This window comes from Lacerta agilis, chromosome 17 (genome assembly GCF_009819535.1).
Source record: "Lacerta agilis isolate rLacAgi1 chromosome 17, rLacAgi1.pri, whole genome shotgun sequence".
Lineage (NCBI taxonomy): Eukaryota > Metazoa > Chordata > Lepidosauria > Squamata > Lacertidae > Lacerta > Lacerta agilis.
Genome location: NC_046328.1, coordinates 10,490,779 through 10,517,042, shown reverse-complemented (window position 1 = coordinate 10,517,042; position 26,264 = coordinate 10,490,779). Strand labels below are relative to the sequence as shown.

The following is a 26,264-nucleotide window of genomic DNA, read 5'->3' as shown; positions in this document are numbered from 1 at the left end:
TCTGTGAGCACTTAGAAAAGGATGCTGCAATTACTAAAACCCAGCATGGGTTTCTCCAAAAACCAGTCATGTCAGCCTAATCTTATTTCTTTATTTGATAAAATTGCAGGCTTTGTGGAATGTTGTGGGTATAGTGTATACTGATTTCAGTAAGGCTTTTCAAGGGATGGCTGTGGGACGCATTCTGGATTGCAGGGGGTTGGACTAGATCAGGCACCCCCAAACTCGGCCCTCCAGCTGTTTAGGGACTACAACTCCCATCATCCCTAGCTAACAGGACAGGGATGATGTGAATTGTAGTTCCAAAAACAGCGGAGTTTGGGAATAGGAGTCTGTCCAGAAAGCTTCCTCACACCCACCATCTTCTCCCGCCTGCCTCGTGGAAGCCTCCTTTGGCTCCTCCCTCACACCTCACTCGATCGAGCCGTTTTGGCGTTGTTGTTTTTAAAACCTAACCGCCTGTCGCCTCCTTGCTCCCGCCCCTTCTCCCTTCTCGCGCCTGTTGTTTCTTACGCCGACGGCCGCCGCGCGCAAAAAGCCGGCATTCAGCCAATGGGCAGAAAAGGCGGGAGCCAGAACGCGCCCAGCCCTCGACGGCGATTGGCTGGGAGAGGACCCAGCCAAAAAAAAAAAAAAAAGCCTCAAGGGGAGGGGAGGGAGAGAACGTTTAAAGATGGCGGTCGTGGCAACGAGAAGGCGGTTTCCCTGAGAGGGGGCGGGAGGGAAGGGAAATAAAAGAAGCTCCCGCGACGGAGGAGGAGGAGGAGAAGAAAAAGAAAAAGGAGAAAAAAAGATAACGACGCCGGCGCGGCCCCTTCCTCCTACCCCGGCTGGTTTCTCTCCCCTCACTTTGGCTTTGGTGGTGGGGCGAGGAGAAAGCACAAACGTGAGCCCTCGAGCGAGGAGCGGCAGGGACTACTCCGGGCATGGCCCAGGTGGGTGCCGGGCCTGTGGGCTCCGGCAGGGCGCGGGGAGGAGAGAACGGGGCCTCGGCGCGGCCTGGCCGCCTCAGCTCCACCGTCCTTGGACGGTAGTGGCGCGCGTGCGAGAATGCCCACTCCCGGGCCTAGGCCCTGCGCAGCTACTGGGGCGGCGGCGGCGGCGGCGGCGTGTGTATAGGGAAGGGATGGTGGAGATGCGGAATGATAACGGGGAATAATCTCTGCGGAGCCCCCGAGCCTTATTTTTACTCTGCTTGGGCCTTGCGGTTTCGGGAAGGAGCGGAGGCTCCATGGTTGGTGGCGGAACCTTGTTGATGCGGCTGAGGCGAATTTCTTCTTTTTCTCTCTCACCCTCCTTTAACCAAAAAAACAAAACATTGAATGTAATTATTTGGAAGGGGGTGCGAAATGGGTTTGGGGGGGGGTGGCGGGGAGGGAAACCTTAGTAAGACCCGCGATCTTACCCCCGATCCCTCAAGATTTGTTTTATTATTATTATTATTTAATAAAGAAGACCGCTCTTAGATAGCAGGGCGGGATACAGTACAGAAGTGAGGCCGAAGATGGCCAAACTATTACTTACCACCATCGTGAAATTTGGGGACGGATACACCCAGCCTTTTGAGAACAGTTGTTTATGGTAGTAGTTTTGGGGCTGCAGTGTAGTGGCGTGATCACTTGTTGTGCAGGTAGGAGGTAAGAGGTTAAAAAGCACAAAAAAAATGCCCTGGTCTTGTGGCCTTTGAAAGACTTGCAGGTGCTTTCCTTGATAAGAACCAGTTTGGTCTTCAAAGAAAGTGATCAAGGAGGCTTTATTATGCCTTTGATAAGTCGGGATTGATTAAGGAAAGCTTTTGTCACACCATAGAGAACAAAAAGCAATGTTGTAATCTATTTTATTTATTTATTTATTTATGTAAGTAAGTAAGTAAGTAAGTTATACATATTTATTCTACTTTATAAGATTTCTCAAGACAACAATATTAAGAGGAAAGATTAGGAGATAAAGCAGTGTTTATAAAAAAATGCTAATCAGACTAACACTGCTACCCCTCTAGAATCAGGTTTCATTGTGTTTTTGAAACTTAGCGGTATCTCTAGTAGCTGGACTGGGAAAGATCCTTGTAAGATCCTGAAGAATGGTTGCTCTGACTTTGTGTGAAGCAGTTTCATGTTTCTCCAAATAATACAGCCCATAGTTTCCGCTAGTCCGGCATCCTGCTTCCAGTTTGATCATCCTCTCTCCCACCGCCACCCCACATTCGTTATTCTATCATTTGTTACCAACTGGATTTTGAAGAAGGCTCAGCCTTCTCTTAAGTTTAGTGGTGAGGAGCTTGTTCTTAGCCCCTTTTTGCTACATTTTGAAAGGATTTGTTCCTTATTCTGTAACACTAGACAACTCCTACACAGAAAACAGTGTGTGGTGGTTGTGATCTAGCCCCACCTGATGTTTGCACCCTGCATGGTATATACTCTATAGTCTACAAGAACATCTTATGTAATCTTAAGTGCTGTTGTGTTTGGAAGGGAAGAAATTGCTTATCTCAGGCTTGTTTAATTCCCGTAGGGTTACCTGCTTTCATGCCCCTAATAAATAAAAGGAGGGGGGGGACTTTAGTCAACTTGATTTTGGTTTGTTGGACTTTTGAAAGTATGGTAGCAGGACCAGTTCTTTGTTTTTATTAAGCATGCCATCCTAGAGCTTTGCTTGTATTCACAAGTGTTGCCACATGTTAACCATTGTTTAAACTTGGCTTAGCATTTAAATGACTGTTTATTTAGGTGAGGTGTGGCTCAGCATCACATAAATGATTCTGCAGTTTCTGCATCATAGAGTGTGTGTTCTACTGGGCAGAGATTTATTTATTTGTTGTATACAGCACCTAGCACACTGATGTCACATAACTGGATAGTAATTGAAAACAATAAACACTGTATATAGTGTTTTATGGGTGTTCAAAGCACCTCTAATTTCTACAACAGCTTTGCATGGTAGGCTGGTATTAGGTTCATGTTTCAGATTGGGGAGAGGAGAAGCGTGACTGCACAAGGTTTCATGGCTCAACTTGGCTGAGAAACACTCTGGGCTGGGAAAACCTGTCACCTCTGAATAGCAAAGGAGTTTGGAGTATGCATCAGCCAATTAGTTGCTTAGTTTCTCCTGTGCAAAACATACATGCCAAATTCACTTAGTGGAGCATGTTCTTCCAAATGGGAGGCCAGTAGGCACAGAAAATACATTTGGCTTAGCTGCTTTACTACATAACATAGAACTTTGATTTTTTTTTAAGCTATTTTTTTACATTCAGGGAGGATTACCTGAGTGGATGCTGGAAAAATCTTTGGGAATATCCATGCCGCAGCCGAGAGAGGCTTGAAGTGTTTGGTCTCTTCTTTTGCTACTAAAGAAATTATGAAGTCTAGGGGCTTTCTCTTGTAGACATAGTTTTGGGGTGATGACAGCTTGCCTGGGTCTTTGAACCAGTTCTATTTTGTGATTTTCTGGTATCACTTTCACACTATGAACTTTAGTGGATTTTCAGGACCTTAATTAAATATTGAAGATAAGTACAAAAACATACTAATTTGAAATTGTTTTGTGGGTCTTTGGACCGCGATAAAGTTTTAATGATAACATACTAAGCTACAAAATCTGTTATTAGCCTATCTATGCTGTTTGCTTTGTCGGAGTTTGAATAGTGGGTCTGTCTGGAGTTTTTGGTATTTTTCTCTGTCTTTGGTCAATAATAATTCGGTCATTAATTTCAGCATTCTAACATTAACACATTCCAATCAGTTAGACCAGAGGTTTTCAACCTTTTTGAGACTACGGTTCCCTAGACCAACTACATTCTTTCTGCGGCACCCCGTGGGGCTCAGGAGCCTAGTTATGTCACCTCTTGCCTCTCACCCTCCCTTGTGGAGTATTCCCTCAGCCTCTTTTCCCCTCTCCTTGGGAATCCTCTGGTTTCTCAACTGCCCCCGCCCCAAAGAGAGGTGCCTCCAAGTGAAACCATTTGCCTGTGGAGCTTATAGCCAGGGCTGCTGCAATAAACAGCTTTGCAAGCCTTTGGGAGGCTGAGATGCCTGTGACACCCCTGACCATCATTCAAAGCACCCCAGGTTACCATGGCACACTGGTTGAAACCCATTTACACTATGATTGTGAGCCTAAAATCAGAGGGACTTGTTTCTGAATAGGTAAATGGTACTTGCATGTTAATCTGGTGTATTTTGTTGAAATTGCATCTCCTGTGTAGTGTGTTAGGGGTGTGAATGTTTGAAAGTACTGTGTATGGTAGGGCTGTGTGATACCAGTTTTTCACCATTGCGATACAACACCTGCTAAACATTGTGATACATGATCACAATGTCTGAAATAAGGATGGAACTATGTAGGTGGCGCTGTGGGTTAAACCACAGAGTCTAGGGCTTGCTGATCAGAAGGTCGGTGGTTCAAATCCCTGCCACGGGGTGAGCTCCCGTTGCTCGGTCCCAGCTCCTGCCCACCTAGCAGTTCGAAAGCACGTCGACGTGCAAGTAGATAAATAGGGACCGCTCCATTGGGAAGGTAAACGGCATTTCCGTGTGCTGCTCTGGTTTGTCAGAAGTGGCTTAGTTATGCTGGCCACATGGCCCGGAAGCTGTCTGTGGACAAATGCCAGCTCCCTCGGCCTATAGAGCGAGATGAGCGCCACAACCCCAGAGTCGGACACGACTGGACCTCATGGTCAGGGGTCCCTTTACCTTTACCTTATGTAGAGGCCTTGGCTAACTTCATGGTTTTTCCCATATTGTGATCTTTGCATAGCGTGCACGCACACTCCTCATGATTCGCAATATATTGTCCGGTCAAAAATTATGATACTGATATCACAATATGGACAGATATATTGCCCGGCCCTAGTGCATGGAAGTATTTAGTTTTCTTTGAAGTTTGAATTCAGCTGATCCAAACCGCTGGGTTTTATGGGATGGGGGAGTAATTTCTTTATTCCCTGCTGGTAGGATTTTTTTTTGGGGGGGGTTACATAGAGGGACTTGGAGAAATCAATTAGCAACAGGTAAGAGATTTCCATCTTATCTCTCCCTGGTCACTGCATTGAAAATAAGTACCGTACTTTTCCAGGTATAAGACTAGGTTTTTTTTACTCAAAACTGTTAAAAAACAGGGCTCGTCTTATACACGGGCATTGCATTGTGGGGACGGGTGATTGGTTGAGTCCCCAAAATAGGGGATGTCTTATACATGGGGGCAGGTTGTACACAGAAAGATAATGGTATATATACCAAGAACATACTTAGTTGGTCTCTAAGGTGCTACTGGAAGGAATTTTTAAATTTTCTTTTGTTTTGACTATGGCAGACCAACACGGCTACCTACCTGTAACTTTAAAATATAATATACTTGAAAACCTTTGATTTTAATGTAGGTTTTTAAAATGGGCAGTAAAAGGATGGTTTGCTGTAGAAAATATTTTGGGAGAGGCTCTTCAGGATTAATATCTCCTGTCTTGTGGGGAGGGTACATAGAGATAATTGTGTTTTCTGGATTTCACCCCATGAGTGCAAGAGAAGACCACAGTGCAATAAGAATTTTATTCACAGGTTTAATTACCAGCTGGGCAAATTGCTCTCTCTTACACAAACTATTTTATATACAGTATTTATAATATTAAATAGAGATATATATGAAGCCCAGATTAAAAGTGTGTATGTGCAGCTAAAATAACATATCATTTATAGGTAGCCTGCATTTAGGATTTTATTAAGGAAGCTGTCTATAAAATATGCTAACCTCAGATATGTTATTTATGGTAGTCTTAAGCTTCTCTAAAGATATCCAGTGAGCGCTTGACTCAGATGATTTGAATCCTACATCATCTTCCTTTTAGCCTGCACTTGTCATTATCTAGTCTTGCAGCACAGATGTATGCATTTGTTGCATCAAAATGTGAGAGAAATAACATGCAAGTGGTATTCATGTATGAGAGCCATCTTGTGTAAAGTCACTCTTAAGATTCTGTGACTGCTCATATTGGTGTAACCGTGTGTACATCACTGGAATCGTTCCAGTGTCCTTGTATTTATATTTTATCTTGTCTCTGGGTTTCAGATTCTGTTTATTTAGATAAAGACAATAAACCTAATAATAATACTCTAATATTTATGAGGTATTACTGTCTTACTAGAATTAGCATTTACAGTGGTGCCCCGCTAGACGAATGCCTCGCTAGACGAAAAACTCGCTAGACGAAAGGCATTCGCTAGCGGAAGGCTGCCCCGCAAGACGAAATTGTCTATGGGGCTGCCTCGCAAGACGATTTTTTTTGTCGCGCAAAAACCGCTATTGCATTGGTGCTTCGCTAGACCAAAAAATCGCTAGACGAAGATACTCGCAGAACGAATTATTTTCGTCTAGCGAGGCACCACTGTAGTTAATAATAGGTAGTCAAATGTTGCATATGAAAGGAGCTTGTTTTTTTTTTAAAAAAAACTAACAAACTTGGAATTAAAAATAAAACAGTATTTTCTGTGTGCCAGTATTGGCTTTCAATAGCATGTGAGCCAGTAACTGTGTTGTAGTCTGTTCAGCAGTTCGTTGACTTGAATAATAGGTACTTCTGCATAGCCCCATTTTAATGCTTCAGCTGCTTGTTCAAGTTCACCTGCTTGTTCAGTCACCATAAGCATTATTTTTTAGATTAAACTGCTGTTTGTGTTGCTGTTTAACAGCATGTAGGTAAAACATGTCATTCTGAATTTTGTGTAGCAGAATTGTCCTTTAGAATTGGAGAGCAATAGAAAGAAAGCTTCTCTGATTATTCTTTTTTTTCCCTTTGTAGGTTGAAAGAAGAAAAGGACACCTGCATGCGGCCAGCGAAGATGCTCTTTACTTCGACATCAGCTATTTAAGCTGAATGCATTGTGATTTCCAGTAATTGAGACAGTGGTTCTGAAAGCTGTCTACATTAATGAAAAGAACAATGTAGTCAGCTTAATTGAATCATCAGTGTTGCATATTGAATAGAGCATGACAAATCCGATCTTGATGGACTTCTGCATGTTAGGAGTATAGATCAATATACCTTTTATTTAAAGCCTTGTTTTTTGTAAGTTTTAATTATGGAGAATTATGAAAATGCACCTCCCCTTCCAAAAGAGCCAGCAACAGAAGCGAATGTGGAGAACCATTCTTGTCCCCCACCACTGCCGCCTAATGAACAGCCTCCACCACCTCCCCTGCAAACGTCCAGTGACGCAGAGGTAATGGACGTTGGCTCTGGTGGTGATGGACAGTCAGATACCCCTGCTGGGGACGCACACACTGTCGGCAGAATACAACTTCTCACAAAGGGATCGTCATTCTACAAAAGTCGTCTTATCGTAGATCCTAATAGTGACCAAAGCCCAAGAACTGCTCGTCATGCGCCGTCAGTTAGAAAGTTCACCCCTGATCTTAAGTTGCTTAAAGATGTAAAGATTAGTGTTAGCTTTACAGAGAGCTGCAAAAGTAAAGACAGAAAAGTTCTGTACACTGGAGCTGAGCACGGTTATGAGGCAGATACAGATTTAGGTATTAATAATGTTAATGGGGGTATGCATGTTTGTCCTCTGGGTGGGGGTAGTAATGGTCAAGCTACACGGGTAGCTGGTGAAAATGATGACAAAAAGGAGGATGAAAATGATGTAGATCAGGAAAAGCGAGTTGAGTATGCAGTTCTGGATGATTTAGAAGATTTTACAGAAAATTTGATGGAAATAGATGAAGAAGGAGGCTTTACGTCTAAAGCAATCGTTCAGAGAGACAAAGTGGATGAAGAAACCTTAAGCTATTCTTATGAGGTAAGTAAATTGTGTTTCTAATTTCAAACATTTCTCCAGGTTTTATATGTTAACTAAATAAAAGGTCTCTGCACCAAGTAATATTCAGATTATAACATGCTTAATTTTGGGAGTGGTGTTAAGAGCTGCTTAACTGTATGAAATATACATATACACAGTACTGAGAATGGATATGTTGTGATTTGTTTTCTTTTTTTGTTTCAGTTTGAAGGCTGTGAGCTTTGTTATTCTTGAGCAGGGGTCAGCAACCTTTTTCAGCAGGGGGCTGGTCCACTTTCCCTCAGACTGTGTGGTGGGCCAGACTATATTTTGAAAAAAATTTGAAAAAATTCCTATGCCTCACAAATAACCCAGATACATTTTAAATAAAAGGACACATTCTGCTCATGTAAAAACACACTGATTCCTGGGCCGTCTGTGGGCCGGATTGAGAAGGCGATTGGGCCGCATCCAGCCCCCGGGCCTTAGGTTGCCTACCCCTGTTTTAGAGAATGCTAAGAAAGTGCTAAATTATTAATAATTTACTTAAAACATGACACTTTAATTCTTAGTTGGCTTATGATGGGGGTGGGATTTTGTGGTTCCCTGTACAAATATTTCTTGCTTTGACTTCAGTATAGTCTGAGAAGGAGAATAGGTATAGGGGCATGGTATATCACAATGTGTTTTTCAGGATGAATTTGATAATGATGTGGATGCTTTGCTGGAAGAAGGCCTTTCTGTTCCTAAGAAAAGGAGAATTGATGAAAAATATGCAGGGGAGAGTGACCATCAATCTGATGGCGAGACAACTGTGCAGCCAATGATGACCAAAATAAAAACAGTTCTTAAAAGTAAGCTATTTACATTATATATAACTATAGATATGTTTACCGTGTACTCTTTTTGCAATAGTATTTTTGAAGTAATGGTCTGAACATACCCACAATATATTAGTTATTTAAAAAGTAGCTTCAAAGATTGGCACACCTGGTGGCCTATCAGTCCAAAAGCAGTCCATCGGCCAGGTCTTGTGGCCTCCTTGATAACCCTTCTTTTTACTTTCTGAAGCAGGTAGCAAAACCAGGATGTTCCTGGTTGGCCACCATAGATGATAAGAAATACTGAGCTTGTAGGCTCCTCAGGGCCAGCCCAATACATTTTGGCACCTGAGGCAAACCACAAAATGGGTGGAGCTCTGGTCTAAACCACAGAGCCTAGGGCTTGCCGATCAGAAGGTCGGCAGTTTGAGCTAACGTTGCTCGGTCCCTGCTCCTGCCAACCTAGCAGTTCAAAAACACATCAAAGTGCAAGTAGATAAATAGGTACCACTCTGGCGGGAAGGTAAACGGTGTTTCCGTGCGCTGCTCTGGTTCTCCAGAAGCGGCTTAGTCGTGCTGGCCACATGACCTGGAAGCTGTACGCTGGGTACCTTGGCCACTAAAGTGAGATGAACGCCGCAACCCCAGAGTTGTTCGCGACTGGACCTTAACAGTCAGGGGTCCCTTTACCCTAGGCTCCTCAGGGCCAGCCCAATACATTTTGGCACCTGAGGCGAACCACAAAAGGCCCCCCCACTAGAGAAGAAGGGGTGTGAAGAGCTATGTCAGGAATAAGGGGAGGTTAAAGATCTGTATTGGGAGCAAGGGTGGAAGGAAATAAGTAGCAACACCTATTTGCCAAGTGGCTGTTGTAGCTTCTGAGGAAGTAACAGATATCGCTATGAGACATTCTCTGTCTCTGGAACTCTTAAAAAAACACACACCTGTTCTAAATGCAAACATGCAAAGATAAGTTGCCATTGGTGCAGTGGCAGCAGCGGGCAATGCATTCCTTGGGGGTTGGATCTACTGCCCCTGTGGATCCTGCTCCCTGAGGCGGTCACTTCATCTTGCCTCATGGGTCGGCTGGCTCTTAGGCTCACACAAGCTGTGTAACCCAGGTAGATTGGGGTCTCTGTATGATCTGCAATAGATTGGCAAGGGTTTCTGAGTCCCAATTGCTTTGCAGTATCACCTGCAAAGTGACCCGACCCACCCCCCATGTCCCATTAGACTGATGAAACAAGGAAAGCTTGGAGTGCCAAAAGTACATTTCTATGTGGAAGAATAATGAACTCTGCTTGGTTCTGGTACTTAAAACCATTTACTCAGCAGCTGCTTAGAGGCATCGCACACTCTTTCCAAAGTACGGTAGATCCCACAAGCCTTAAGTCTGCTCTACCCTGTTATAGGCATTTATTGTATATTAGTGTTGTGGAATCCTAAAGGAGAATATTTTAGATAGATGCTGAATGTGAGGTTTGTGAAGGTAAACTCTGAACACCTTCGTTAGAAATCTGGGCGGGGTACTAGACTTGTGGTGAATAGGCAGTTTTTATTCTCAGTAGGACCAGTGTCTCGGAGGAAAAATAACATCTCATTAAAGTGCCACACATTGTTTTTGCAGGCCGGTGGTACTCTGCAGCCCAATTCATTGTATGCATACTTGGAAATAAGTCTTGCTTTGTTCAGTGGTAGTTTCTGTCAAATAAGTGTGCTCAGGATTGCAGCCTAAATCAAGCTGGTTTATGATGTGGGAAAGAGTATTAAATATTTTGCCTTTTGCTTGATTTTTTTGGTTTTTTTAAATGCATATAGCTTCTTTTGAAGTTAATAAATTACAACAAACATGTAATGTTTTCAGTCCTTTGTGAAGCCACAAAAAGGGGGGAAGTGCATATTCCTAGGGATTTGCATTCCCTGCTCTTTTTCCTGATGAAAAAAGGAGAGGTACAAAAAGAGGCATGCAATAAATATATTTTAACAGTGGTTAGTATTTGTAAGAAATCAATCTTTCAGTGTGTAGCACCCACTGCCATACTTTAGGGAAGTCTACCCAGATATGTTGACGTGTTTAAATCTGGCTTTCAGTTCATCATCAATTTTAATGATTTTTTGGAAGGTTTTAAGACAGAGCTTTCCAAAATGTGTGACAAAATGTTAGGGTGTCAGCTGCAGTGTGTAGGTGTGTTGCATGAATGCTCCCTCTGCTGCTAAGGGGTTAATTTAACCTCCAGTTTGCTAGTAAATCTGAATTACTTGTCATGAAATGATGCATGTCTAAAAAGTGTGTCACCAACATGAAAAGTTGGGAAACTCTGCTTTAAGTAGTTGTGCTGTTTTTTACTGATGATTTAATCATTTTGTTCTTTTTGTAAACAGCTTTGAGGGTTTTAAAAAGTTTATATGGTGCAGCAAACAAGTTGCAGCTTGAATAATACTGATGAGAGAGAGAGAGAAATAAAACAATATATTCATATTTACTTCTGTTTTGCTTTCATGTGCTACTTGCTGTTCAAAATACTGTTTCACCCTGGAAAGCAAATTGCTAACTTTCTGTACAGGTTGGAAGTAAATGCAATCTGACCACTTCAAAATATTACGGGGACGTATGGGGCATTGATTGAATATCATTGTGGGCCTTCAAAAACAGGGAGCCCCTTTACAGCCTTGCTATTAACTGGGGGTTGGGAGAGGTGGCAGCAGCTTTTACTCTCCTTGTTTGATCATTTACACTGATATATTTCTTTGATATATAACTTCAGACTTCTTGTGTATACTTCCAACCACTTTTGTTGTGATAAGACATCTTGTGCATTGAGCAGTTTCTCCTTTATTCTGAAGGTCGTGGCCGTCCACCTACAGAGCCCTTGCCTGATGGATGGATCATGACATTCCATAACTCAGGCATTCCTGTATATCTGCACCGAGAATCCAGAGTTGTCACCTGGTCCAGACCTTATTTCTTAGGAACAGGAAGCATAAGGGTATGGAACAGACTTCAATAAATTTGCTCATTTAGAGAAATTAGATTTTGAATAAATAATAAATTTTATTTGTATCCCGCCCTCCCCGGCCAAAGCCAGGCTCAGAATGGCTAACATTATATAAATCAAACAATATGCATAATACAATATACAGTATGCAAATAAAATAACATTCAACATACATTAAAATAATATAGAATATTAAATATCAGCATTTCAAGATTAAACAAAAACCAACTCTTAACAGTTACAATAAGTAATTTCTAAACTCCAATCAATAAAACAGCAAGCCACAGTGCACAACATAATACAATACAAAATGAGAAGCAGAGACTGGAGGGTGGGGCAAGGCAGGTGGAAAGAGGCCTTGCCTGATGGAGTCTCTCCCCTCACAACATATTTGTAGCTTTTGTTGTAATTATTCATAGAAGTATTGACAAAAGACCTACTTTAGTTTTATTTGCTGGTTCAGTTTATGTTTCTAAAATGGGCTGTTTCTAAGAATTAGCTTCCATAATATCTTAGGAAACCAAGTTAAATATGAAGGTATCTGAATTTCTCACCCTGAATAGTATCATGTAGATTGCATGGGGAAATATTGCCTCTTTTAATGCCATTTGTATAAATATATTTTAGAATTTTACTAGGCTGTATCTAAGTCATAATTGAAAACATACTTTTTGTATTTTCACAATCATATTGTGCTGTTGCTTCATTATTTTCATTTATTAAACTGGGCATTTTATAGGAGCACTGCAGTTCCAGTGGATTGCACTTATGTTCACATGGTACTCTGGTAACAATTGAATAACTGCATTAACAAATAAAATAATTAATTGAGGATAACATTTCATAGCTCCGAAGTGCAATTCCCTTTTGTTTGCATGCATACAACTTCCATTCAGATGTTGAAGGAAATAAATGGTCAACATGCTGTGGCTGGCTATACAGTATAAAGCATAAAATAGCTTTTCAACAACATAGTCCATTTTCTTGAAAATGCTCACATAGCAAATCTTTACAGAGTTCTCAGAATCTTCAGGCTTTGCTGGTGTATGATAGGGGAGGCATACAGCAAACTTTGAACACTACTGGAAGAGGTTAGATCTGGGTTTTTAGTTTTGTTCTCATAATTTTAACTTTAAAATTTTATATTTGCAGAAACATGATCCCCCGATGAGTAGCATTCCATGTTTGCATTATAAGAAAATGAAGGAAAATGAGGAAAGGGAACAAAGTAATGACATCACCCCAAATGGGGAAGTATCGCCTATAAAACTCATGGATAAGTCTTTAGAATTTGACTGCCAAACAGAGGAGCCGGACTCCACTGCTGCTGATTCTGGGACTTTAGATGAGAAAGACCCACCTGGGGGAGATGCAGCACAAGGGGCCTTAGGTCAAGTTAAAGCCAAGGTTGAGGTGTGCAAAGATGAATCAGTAGGTAAGTGTCAAAAATGTTGATTTCTTGAGTGCTAAGAATATTAACTCAAGCATGTAGGCTTCCTTGTGGTGGACTCTATGGCACTTGGCTTACAGATGTAGAACTTGCAAATGCAGAGGGCTGCAAGCCAAGGAGATGTCTAGGCTATACCCATTGCAATACAGTAAATGCTAATTCAGTTTTCCATTTCTCCTTCAAGTTGTAATGAAATGCTGCTACTACTTGTGTGCTTTAAATACAATTCCATTTTATTTAGTTGTAGTTATACAGGTGGAACTCGAAAAATTAGAATATTGTGGAAAAGTTCATTTATTTCTGTAATTCAATTTAAAAGGTGAAACTAATATATGAGATAGACTCATGACATGCAAAGTGAGATACGTCAAGCCTTTATTTGTTATAATTGTGATGATTATGGCGTACAGCTGATGAAAACCCCAAATTCACAATCTCAGAAAATTAGAATATTAAATGAAATCAACAAAACAAGGATTGCAAATAGAACAATATTGGACCTCTGAAAGATAGAAGCATGCATATGTACTCAATACTTGTTTTGGGCCCCTTTTGCATCAATTACTGCCTGTACGCCATAATCATCACAATTATAACAAATAAAGGCTTGACATATCTCGCTTTGCATGTCATGAGTCTATCTCATATATTAGTTTCACCTTTTAAGTTGAATTACTAAAATAAATGAACTTTTCCACGATATTCTAATTTTTCGAGTTCCACCTGTAAGCATTTAGTTGGTTTGTTGTATGCTGCAGCCCTTTTTCAATTATCCGATGGAAGCACATGATTAAATAAATTGGATGCGCAATAAAACTAATGTATAAATCTTTAGTTCAAATATTCCATCATCATGCCTAGTGAAATGCTAGAATTGTAGTATAGCTGGGACCTGCTGGCCATTAAAAGTAGGAGTTGCCAACCTTTTGAGGCCTGTGGGCACACTTGCAAACTGGGGACATTTGAGTGGGCACCCCTGCCCGCAGTAACAGAATGCTTCTTTTGAACCTAAACATCTTGTCACTGTCTTTGTAATGTAAAGGTGGTAGCTTTTTATTGAGCATGCAGATTGAATATTTTCCCTAGACCTTGAAGATTTTAGACACTACCTTGAAAAGCGTTTTGATTTTGAACAAGTAACTGTAAAGAAATTCAGAACCTGGGCAGAGAGACGACAGTTCAATCGTGAGATGAAGAGGAAACAAGCGGAGTCCGAGCGACCCATTTTGCCAGCCAATCAAAAACTTATTACTTTGTCCGTGCAAGATGCACCCACAAAAAAAGGTAACCCTTTTTTATGTATGTTAACATTTGTATTGTAGCTCTTTAGGAGGTTCTTGCATATACTTTAGAGCTTGAAAGGAATAACTCTTAACTTTTTTCATTAAATGAGTGTTTAGTTTTTGTCCGAGTTGGATTAGTACTGGAAGTAACAAAATACATGTGTAAAAATGATCCTAGCTTCCCTGCAGAACAGGTTGCTTGCAATCACCTGGTTCCTCTTTAAATATAAAAATTTGGTTTTACATAACCCAAAGTGGTCAGGACACCAGGTTCTAATAGGGCTCAATTGGTGATTTCCCTGCCTTTGACAAAACTGACTTTCTTGCAAAAAAAAATTTTTTGGAATGCTTATAGCAGTCATGTCTTCATTTCAAGCTATGGCAGTATTAAAACTGTTTGTCTTCATTACAGATAGTTGCTTTTGGATATAGTAATGTTTCCTTTTAGAAGGACTTAGGACATATTACTTTCCTTGTTTGATTGTGCAGCAACCAATTTGCTGTAAGACCATGTGGGGAGAGGTTCAGAGAGCTAGTGAAGCCATGCTACCTGACTTACAGTTTATGGAAGCTTTCCCAAGTATTTCTGTAACTTGAGCTTAATTCTGTACTTGGCAAGTGTAGAATGGTCTACCTGAAATACTGTACTTTGCTTTGTGGTGCAGGAAGTGATGGAAACTGAATGGGAAAGGCCAGAGCTCTATTGCAGAACATCTGCTTTGTATGCATAAGGTCTCGGGTTCAATCCTGAGCATCTCCAGGAAGGGGTGGTAGAGGCATGTCTGAAACCTTGCCAAGCTGCTATCAATCAAACAGCCATGGGTTTCCAGCTGTTTTCAGACCACAGTTCCCATCATCCCTGACCACTGGTCTTGCTAGCTAGGGATGTTGGGACCTGTAGTCCAAAAAGAGCTGGAGACCCAAGTTTGGGAAACACTGGTATAGACAATACTGAGCGCTTCCTATAAGCAGATCATTGAATGTGAAATAGAATGTGTCCTAATTATTGTCATTGGGATTGGTTATTGGAGATATTCTATATGTGTTCTCCAACATGAACACTCTGAAATTAAGGAGTGAGTGCACACACATCCAGCCAGTGACATTGCATGTGTGTTTCAGTTAGAGAGGCATGTCCAAGTGATTCTTCCACTTTGAGAAATGTTATGTTGGGGAGGAGTAGAAGAGGGTATGTACCTGCCCCTCTTTCAGGCAAGCTGAGTCGTACGTGAACTTGTCTAAGCTGAATTAGAATACTGATTTTACTTTTTGCTTTATGATCAGGAGCTCCTAATCTATATGTTCTGCTGTTGGTAGTAAAATCCTTAAAGGCATTTGTAAAATGTTTTTCTTAATAGAGTTTGTTATTAATCCCAATGGGAAGTCTGAAGTTTGCATCCTTCATGAATATATGCAACGAGTCCTAAAGGTTCGACCTGTTTACAATTTCTTTGAATGTGGTAAGTCTTCACTATAGTATTTTTTTGTAGGACAACAGCTACTTGCAGTGTCTTGGCTGTACATGATCTAAGCTTGAGCCAGGTATTCCAGGAAAATAAACAGTACAGACATTATCAGGATGCGCACTGCATCTAGAATAATGTAAATTAAGAAATGTCCCTTGTTGGTTTTGAAGGAAAAACTGACTCATTGTAATGTGCAGATTCCTAGTTTTGTTCATTCAAAATGTCAATCACCAACAAATGGAAATGAAAGTCTTAAGATAGCAGGTCATTGACCAGCTAATGTGGAATCTGAGAACTATTAAATTAAGGGTTGTATATTGATAGAACTTGTAGAACCTTTTTAGATTACATCTTAGAACTTTAACATAGCATCTGAGGACTGTGTTAGCATTTTGAAAACTTATTTTTCACTAGTTATGTCACAAACAGATGACATAGGGAAATTGTTGTTTTTATTCTGTAAACCTGTGATGAAAGCAGCCTGTTTGCATTATTTGGTGGAAATCACTTTTGTTTATCTTACACAGAGAATTGGTAGTCCTCAGATATCCTAAATCATGTAGGTTTAGGATTTATTTTAGAATATGGTGGCTTCCCATTTTCTCTCCTCTTTAAAGAGAACCCAAGTGAGCCTTTTGGAGCCTCGGTTATTATTGATGGAGTGACTTACGGGGCAGGTACAGCAAGCAGCAAGAAACTTGCAAAGAATAAAGCTGGTAATGTAAACATATTTAAATATCATATTGAATGTCTGCTTGATAGCTAGTACCAATAAACTTGTAATCCAAAGAATGTATGCATTTCAGCTCTACTGTCGCAAAATGGGCTTTACTCTGTAATAAATACATGCAGGTTTAGGGTGTATGTACCTTTTAATACAGGGGTAGCTGACCTTTTCAGTCATCCAGGGGCCGCATGTTGTAATGTATAAATAAGTGGGCATGATTAATTTTGGGTTTTTTTGAAATTACATTGAGGAAGGGTAACCAAAAAAAGCTTTGGCCTTCACATGTCACAGTGGGGAGCCATTTTTTAAAAAATTAAAAATTACTATTTTTAAAAAATGACACGTTGGAGGGGATATGCGGGTCATAGGTTAGCAACTCCTGCTTTAATGGAGAGTACAACATTCTTGAACGATTTAAGAAACGATTATAGCGCTATTTCTACAACGTATGAATTAAATTTAGAAGAACTCCTTTAACCTTTTAAACAGGTGAAGCAAAGGATGGTGGCTCATGAGGAAAGACGCAGCCCTGGGGTTGCAGTACAGTATTACTTCTCATGTTTTTAAATTGGTGGGATTTAAGCAGTCTCTAACAATGAGCAGGACTGCAGTCTTGGAGTCCTGATGTAATGTATTGAGAGTTCATAACCTCAGAGCTTGGTGGATTGAGCCTGTGGTATTTAATACTGATTCTGTAAATGCTGCATAAACACACCCAGTGCTTATCACACAAGTTGACTGTAAAATAGAAGTATTTTTTCTACTGTAAAAACAGTTGGGAATTTTTGTTTTATGTTCATTGACATTTGTCAGAAATGTAATTTTGCTCAATACGTGATTGTGACAAAACCCTAACCCTTTCATTATCTTCCATAGCCCGAGCTACACTGGAAATCCTCATTCCTGATTTTGTTAAACAGACCTCTGAGGAAAAGCCCAAAGATAGTGAGGAACTAGAGGTATGGATTTTACAATGCAATCCTGTGCATCTTTACATGGAAGTAAATCCCATTGAATTCAGTGGGAATTGCTTCCCAGTGTGTGTAGGATTGCAGCTTTAATGGACTGTGATACATTGTTGTTTTTTGTGGTGGTGTGTTTTTAGCTTAACCCACACAGTAGCATTTTGCAGTTGTTTTAATAATCAGTTGTATTATCTTACATCGTAGACTATGAAAGCACTTTGAAGATAAGATTTTAAAGAGTTTTACACTAACACTTTTGAAATAGTGGATTATATGCAAATACTCATTTAAGAGTAGACCCATTGAAATCAATTTACTTAAAAGTTTATTTAAATGAGTATGACTTACCGGGTAGTTGGAAATCTCCCAGTTTCACTAGTAGTCAAAAATTTTTTAGACCTGTAATTAACATTTCCCAACACATAAGATTAATAAGTATAGCTGTTCAGACATGCTAAAATTAGATTGCAATCCCGAGGGCAAGCTCAGTTCATTTCAGTAAGGGCTTAATTTTGGAGTAGACATACATAGGATAGCAATGTCATATGATAACCTATGTATGTCTACTCCAAAATTAAGCCCTTACTGAAATTTCCAGTGTCTTCTTAAAATGTAACAGTATGTGTCTGCTGTTGAATTGTCATGTTTTGGAATATTTACAACCAGTCCAGTAAAATTGTTTCTAAATAAAGCTTAGAATTTGTTTTGAATATAATATTTCAATCACACTGAATACGCTTTATTGAATTTTTGCTCCAGTCATTCTTTGCTCTTCAGAAGAGTTATGATGTTTGTGCAGCATTAAAATACAACATTTTTAGTCTTATTAAATGTAAGCCAGATATAAATGCTAAATCAGATCTGCATTAACCTTAGGACAGTGGGAAATTAACCTTAGGACAGTGGGAAATGTTCAGTCTGAAAGTCTTCCAGAAATACTCAACAATGAACCTAGGTATTTTCTTGGATTATCCAAATTTTTTTGGGGGGGGGGGAATGGGTAATATGAAATTTCATTAAACTTGACAAAATTCTGAAGCTGAAATGATGATCTGCTTAATAAGCTTAAATAGGAGTGAGTCTTGCACATCACTCCTTATTTTCTTCTTTCTTAGCAAATTGCAATTATGCATGGAAGTCTTCAGTTAAACATTTCCCAGTTCCAACTAAATGGGAATCTACAGTTACCAGTTTTAGAACAAGGCTGGATCTTAGCAGCTTTTTGGAGCTAGTTTATGAGCTGACTTTTTCCAAATCTGGTAGCAATAGTTTTCTGGTTCAGATGAAATGAGAGATTATGGTTAATTGAAGAGTTCCTGGCTTATTGTGCTGGGCTGAGGCAGAAGGCTTGGGCATTTTCTTGGCTTATTCATCTGAGATAAGATTGTCTGACTGCTGTGTGTGACCTGTAATAAACTGATTATGACGGCCATTTTACCCTTTCCAAATATTACTATCTTTTAAGGCTAGGCTTATATGTATCTAGGGTTTTTTCCAGCCTTTACTCGTAGTCTTCCAAAACTGTATTAATTTTTGTTGCTGTTCTTTTAGGCTTGCTTAAAATGGAGTGTGTGGCCAGAATAATTATCTTGCTAAGTGGAGCCACAGCAAAATAAAGTGGTGGTATTCTTATATAGTGAAACATTTATTTCCAAATGAATTCATTTAAAGCTGCACAAAATGGCATAAATAATAAATTTTGATGGCACAGCGCTATGCAGAGTGTTCTGCTTAGTACTGCAGTTCCATCCTTCAGGCATAAATCTTAAAAGTCAAGGCTCAGAATTCCTGTTTGCCATTTAAGTAATGATGATCTACCAATTTTGTTGCAGTATTTTAACCATATCAGTATTGAGGACTCACGGGTATACGAACTGACCAGTAAAGCTGGACTATTGTCTCCATATCAAATCCTTCATGAGTGCCTTAAAAGGTAAGGTTGGGTACTGCTAATGTGTTCAGTAGAATTACAGATACCCCAGTGAACATTCAAATCTCCTGAGCAGTTGTGAGGGGGGATGCTTTTTACTAATTAAAATTATGTTCATATGTTCTTCTGTTTTCTGTTAATGTTATAATGGCACAAACAATTCATTCTTGAATTCATGCTTACAGACAGTCCCCTAACTTGTGACAGCTATTCATCAATAGTAGTGGGACCATGGAACCATCTGATGGGAAACATGAGCTTAGAAGTCAGCACAAACTCTCATGCCAGCTATACATTTGCTATACTTTTCAGTAATAGTGCTCACAAAGCAGATGTAAAGTTTGACTCTGAACCAGACAGTTTAGCTTGCTCTCTCAAATGCAGGCACGTTAAATTATTTATGTTTTGGCACGATACTTCCAAATTACGCACGTTAGACACATTAATTAAAATGGAAGAGCATTCGGCATGTTTATTCCCCCAGTGAAATCTTGAGAAATGTAAATGTGCTTAACTTGGGCAAGATTTTTGTGTTTTTTCTTAAGATGTTAAAGAAACATTCATTTTTGATCAGTCATTTGTTTTACACCAAAGCGGCAAACTTCTATATTAGGGGCATGTGTAGAATGTTGGGTAGAAAACAGGATTTGTTGGTTAGATAGAAATAAAAATAATTTTTCATTAGCCAGATCTCTTAACTTTAGAAACAATGTTAGCCACATGTGGTATAAGTAGACATTGTGGTTTTGTATGCTAACACCATTTCATCTCTGTAAGAAACCATGGAATGGGTGACACATCCATCAAGTTTGAAGTGATTCCTGGTAAAAATCAGAAGAGTGAATATGTCATGACATGTGGGAAGCACACCGTGCGTGGCTGGTGTAAGTATGATGGCTGGTTTGAATACCTTTGAGATGAATATTCATCTTCAATCTCTGCTTAATGTGTTGCATTTGTTTCTAATTTTCCTGATCTTTGTGCTTTACCTGTGTTCTTGTATACACTGGTCTCATGGCCTTGACACCACTGTTACTTAAGATAGGAATTTGGATCTAGATATTAAGTACTTAGGAACCACAGCTGGGAATTTCATGGCATTGTGAGACTGAAATGCTCTTCCTGAGATACGGGACTTATATATTGGAAATACACAAATACTAGGAACAGAAGACATCTCGTTGTGAAATGTTGCCAGGATTAGATGACATTTCCACACACACACCCCTTTTAAAGGGGTTGGTATTTTTTCCCTTCCTGGGTTGGATCGGCTTAAATCAGCTTAGAGAGCTACTGCTGGTCCCCTATGGGCCAGAATCATGACTCTTGCCATTGAGGAGTCATGCCTTCAATGTAGTGGGCCAAGTTCTATAGAACTTGTTCCCATTAAGCACAATCCCTATTAGGTTTCAAATGCCAGGTTAAATTTTTTTATTTCAGGAGATCTTTGCACCATGAATGCAGTTCTGGTGTTTCTATTTCTGATGTTTTAAATTCAATTTCATTCTGACTAAGCTGCTTTGAGATATATAGTGGAAAGCAAAGTATAAATTGGCTTAAATAGAGAGATAAATAATTGCACTTAGGTTCTGTGGAAATTGGCATGAAAAGTCATGTCTTGGGTTGCAATTATTTAAATGGGAGCTGATTGCAGCTTAGCGTGGATCTAATCTTGACTTTCCATAATGATTATGAACCAATTAGTATAAAGGGTTTTTAAGAAGCTCTGATGTGGACCTGTTTCCCCCAAAAAACTTTGTTTCATGGTGATTATGCAGGCAAAAACAAGAGAGTTGGGAAACAGTTGGCATCGCAGAAAATCCTTCAGCTGCTTCATCCGCATGTGAAAAACTGGGGGTCCTTATTGCGCATGTATGGGAGAGAGAGCAGTAAGATGGTTAAGCAGGTAAGATATATGCTTTGCTCTGTAAACTTTCTGAATCATTTTTTTTTGTCTTATTAAAGCTATGCAATATTTAAATTCAATTCCTCATAATGATGCTATTTAAATGTTGTGGTTGCAAACTCCTTAACATTGTGGCTGCTGTGTTGCAAAGACGCTGACATGATCCAAAAGTTGAGTTTATGCAGCAAAGACCCATGAGGGAGTGCAGATGCTTACACTGAGCAATATTCTGGGAGCACATGCATATGCCAACCCAGAAAGGGTTCTTCACATGAGCTGCTGCAACAGTTAGTGTCCTGACATCCTTAAAGTTATAGGCACAGTTTGACAGGCTGAATAGATCAGGAGGAAGAGCCCTTAGAGCATTACCTGTGTGTAAGAGAACTGGTGCAACTTAAGGGGTACCATACTTCCATCATGTTGGCATTTATTTATGAAAATATTTTCATCCTACCTTTTAGTACAAAATCTCCAGGGTGGTTTCTTCTCCCATATTTATCCATCTACTTAATATATAAGCAAACTACCACAAGGTGGCTTACAATAAAATAGCTAAAACCACAAAACAATTGTGAAATAATATAATTAACAATAGATAAAAGCATATACTGGGAGGGGGGGGGGAGGAATCAGCAATAAGTGCGCCAGAATAAAAAGTCTTCAAATAATTAGAGGTTACAAGAAAGGGGGCCCAAGTGAAGTTACCTGGGGAGGGAATTCCACAACACTGGGGCCATCATTGCAAAACCCTGTCCCTAGTGCTCGCCAACTTGGTCAGCCTTAGTAGTAGACCTGAGATTAGGGCCTCTGAAGTAGATTTTAGGACCTGGATAGTTTCATATGTGTATAGGTGGTGCTACAAATAACGTCGTCCCTAACCATTCAAGACTTTTAAGGTTAATATCTGCACTTGAAATTGAGTTAAAAAAAACCAGTGGGACTCATGCAAAACTAATATGATATGAACAAAACAGCTTAAACCAGGGGTAAGCAACCTAAGGCCCATGGGTCGGATGTGGCCCAAAGGTTGCTGACCCCTGGCTTAAACCCTACAAGTGTTCTGGCAGCTGGTTTTTATAGATTATCTGCAAGGTCACCCCTACACAGACAGCATTACTGTAGGCTAGTTTGGCCATAACCAGTGCGTGGGAAACTGAGGTCCAATTTCTCCATATAGATTTACAGTTGTCAAACCAGTCTAAGCTGGAAAAAAGCACTACTAGCCTCTGAGGTCACTTGCACCTCTGTAAATAACAGTAGATCTAGAAATACATCCCAATGATGTACTTCCATCTTCTCAGGATTTTAGCTTGTTTTCCCTTATCCATTCTTGTACTGACTTCATAAACTTTGCATAATTTCTCTGGGATTGGCAGATAGAAACAATGTGCTTACACCTCTAGATCAGGCATGTCCAACTCCTAAGAAGACTGCAATCTACTCCCACTATAAAATAACTGGCAGTGACCTACCATTGCATTGACCAAACTTGTTGAGCGTTTTTTGAGGAGGATTGTGTTTTGGGGGGGGTGGGGTGGGGGTGGGAATTGATCAGGATCATGCGATTGACCAGGGACACTCAGCCATCAACCGGTTGGACATGCCTGCTCTAAAGGACCTCCCAGTGGTTTTATGTAATGTTGAAAAGCAATAGAGATGAGCTGGAACTTAGAGGCACCCCAGAGACCCAGTACTTCCAGAAAGAACTGAAGCTAGAATAACACCAAACTTCTTGTAAGGCAGTCCATACAGAAAGATAGCAGTGGTTTATGGTATTGAAAGCCAAGAGGTTCAAGAGAATCAACAGGGTTGCAGTCCCCTTGTACATCTCACAGTGAAGATAGGTCAATCATATTACTTCTCCCAGTGATTCTGTGAAAGAAGTTTAAGTCACTGCAACAGAAGGCTATTTTAGGAATAGAATAAGCTGACCTTGATATATACATTATCATGGTTGGGGCAGAGAGGGCCAATACTGAACCACCTAAATTATGGATTGTATCCAGTGTTAGTTGTACCCAGAGTAAATTGAAATTAATGGGCAGGACTAACTTAGGTCCATTAATTTCAATGGGTCTACTAGTATAAGTTAGGTACAACCCTGTGCTTCTTCAAAAATGAAGGGCTCCCACAGGCTGACAAGGAAAAACGTGAAAGGGCTATTAATTGAGTGTGGGTGCAAAACTGTATTTTCTGTTAAAATCTTGTTAAAGGAAATGTTTGATCCGTATCAATTCTGTAACAGTGGAGTGAAGCAGTTGTGTTTTGAGACGAAACATATTCCTTTCTTTCATGAGTACTTGTGTTGTGTCTGTAGATGCCATACCATAGCACATAACAATGTGATAGAGGCACTGGGCACATTAGATCACGAGCCAAAAGATGTATTATTAAATAAACATGCTCCCACCCAAGAAGAGGGATGAAGGTAGAAAATAGGTGTTGGAACATATAGTGAAAATCAGCATATAAATAAGTAGTTTCCTTTTAAAGGTGCTGTACTGTCTCAGTTTTCATCATGGATTGCAATAGGTCAAACAAATATTATAAAAATAACCTTTCTATTGAAGATGAAAATGGGAGCTCTTTCTTTAGTCTTTGTGATACTTTATGATACAGGAGACGTCTGATAAAAGTGTGATAGAGCTTCAGCAGTATGCCAAAAAGAACAAGCCAAATCTGCACATTCTGAACAAGTTACAGGAAGAAATGAAGAAGTTGGCACAAGAAAGGGTAAGTGCATGATTACTAATTTTAAAATTTGTTCAGTTCTGAGAACATGCATGAAAGTTGTATTTATATTTCTTGACAGTTTGACTTCATACACAATGCAGAAATTTAAAGTTAAATTTTGAAAGAACTAGTTTTTATTCTTGTGTGCTGCTTTTTCAGTCAACAAATTCCTTACTGTTCAAAAAAAAAAGGTCACTATAGTTATCTAGGATGCAAACACTTTGAAATATCTCCTGTGTTGTGACTGTTTATAATCTTGCTGTGATGGCTTCTTCTTCCTGTCTGGCCTTTGTTCTTGCATGGAAATGTGGCTGTCACAGGGGTTGGCATGTCCGTTTTCCCTTATGACCCATCAGTATAAACAACTTGCTTAGACTATTCCTCTTTCCTTTTCTAATCTTTGTAATTTAGTTCCCTGTTAGCAAGTATTCTGTAGGCATAGGTTCATTGCTATTAAGCACTAAAAGAAAATCTTCCCCCACCAAATCAGAGGTTAAGTGTGAAAGGGGAGTTGCCACATTTTCATGTGATCAATTTCAGATGCCCTTTGCAAGAGGGAACATAGAGACTTGCACTAAAAAGTAGCCTTTGTGTCCTGCATTTTCACAATATAGATGCTAATCTCTTCCTTCTAGTAATTAGGGTGCCGTGGGGCTAAAAGTAGAAAATTCTGGTTTTTGATCTGTTGAAATGTTTTCAAAATGTTGACACCATCTATGCGTACAAGTTTGTTTATAATTATGGTTGGCTTCTTATATCTTTAAGGAGGAAACTCGAAAGAAACCCAAGATGACAATTGTTGAATCTGCTCAACCTGGCAGCGAGCCTCTGTGTACTGTTGATGTGTGATCAGAAAGAATTGGGGAGCAATAAAACATATGAAGAAAGCTAGTCCCCCCACCCAATTTAATTAATCATTGGTTTGCTTCAGAATGCAAAATAATGTAACAATCCAAGCTGCTTCAAATATGCATTGTTCTTTTGCATTATCAGGGCAATAGTACTGAACTTTGGAGGGGTTTTTTTAAAAAAAAACAAACCTCTGAGATATACATTTATACAAGACAGCAAAAATCTGTGTGGGTCAATGTATAGAAGTGGGCAGAAAAGCATGTTCACACAGGATAAGCTGAAGCAAGCACTCCCCCACCCCCTTTGAAACTATTATGCTGTCTTGAATGGATATGTTTAAGGATTAATCCAGAATGTCTATGTAAAGAGTGGAGTGAATGTATAATATAGGAATACAGCTGTATACACTCTCGTATGAACATGCTGACAACTGTTTTCTCAAAAAGAGCTTTTTTTCATTTCAGCACAAAATAATATGCACTGATAAGACACTTTTGACAACTACATTGAAGAAAAGTGGAAAGCAATGTTCCTTAATGCCATTAAGATTAGGCCAGTGCTGCTTGTTTTTGAATTTTGGCAGGCATAATATTTTTAATATCCTGGTACAGTGGTCTTTAGACAGTAAGAATGGCACCTGCAGTGTTGAGCACCAGTGTGTCTCTGTTTTCAAAATTGCTGGCTATATTTACTTAAAATGCAAAAATAAATAAATAAATAAATAGGGAAACATAGGAAAAACCATAATAGTTTACATAAAAGACAACTGGAAGGAGTATATAGCTTTTAATTTGTTTTGCCATAATTAATTGCAGGTGATTGGGAGTGGATGACTAATCACCAGTGCTCTGCAGCCTGTTCTTATTCTGGTCTTGAGCGAGTCCTCCACAATGTTAGTTAGAATGAACTGAGAGTGAGCAGTGATGGTGCTTGGTAATTTGCATTTCCTTCTATTTTTAAGACCCCACTTGAAAACAGTTTGAAAATATACTGACAGTTCTAACAATTAAAATAGAGATTTAATTGCATCTCCCTCTATGGTATATATATTTTTATTTAATGCAGCTAGATTTAATTGATACTTCAATCTCATGCACCATATTACCTTTAGACAAACATGAAAAACCCTTTCCTTTGTGGATTGACTAATGGCAGTCATGAAAATCACTGGAAGCATTCTTCACTGGAAGAGTTTTAACATTTTCAAAAAAAGTTGTCACTGGCTTTGTTTTATTAAATGTTTAGCATTTGCAGAGTAGTTTCTGCATGGAAACTATTAGAATGTAAATTGGGGTACATCAGAGGACTTTAATAAGATCTTCTGCATAAGTTGTATGGAGTTAAAATAAAGAATATGAATATGCAA

The 26,264-nt window shown here is 39.6% G+C and overlaps 1 protein-coding gene across 1 annotated transcript; it reads left to right on the top strand.

Moving 5' to 3' along the window:
- The first annotated feature begins 658 nt into the window (after nt 1-658).
- DGCR8 (DGCR8 microprocessor complex subunit) lies at nt 659-26,264 on the top strand. The gene is made up of 14 exons (XM_033136373.1): nt 659-935; nt 6,791-7,790; nt 8,464-8,623; nt 11,435-11,577; nt 12,739-13,021; nt 14,123-14,320; nt 15,678-15,779; nt 16,403-16,501; nt 17,389-17,471; nt 19,310-19,410; nt 20,185-20,291; nt 21,186-21,313; nt 23,933-24,046; nt 24,812-26,264. The coding sequence occupies exons 2-14, from the start codon at nt 7,071-7,073 to the stop codon at nt 24,893-24,895; spliced, it is 2,322 nt and encodes a 773-aa protein (XP_032992264.1). The 5' UTR covers nt 659-935; nt 6,791-7,070; the 3' UTR covers nt 24,896-26,264.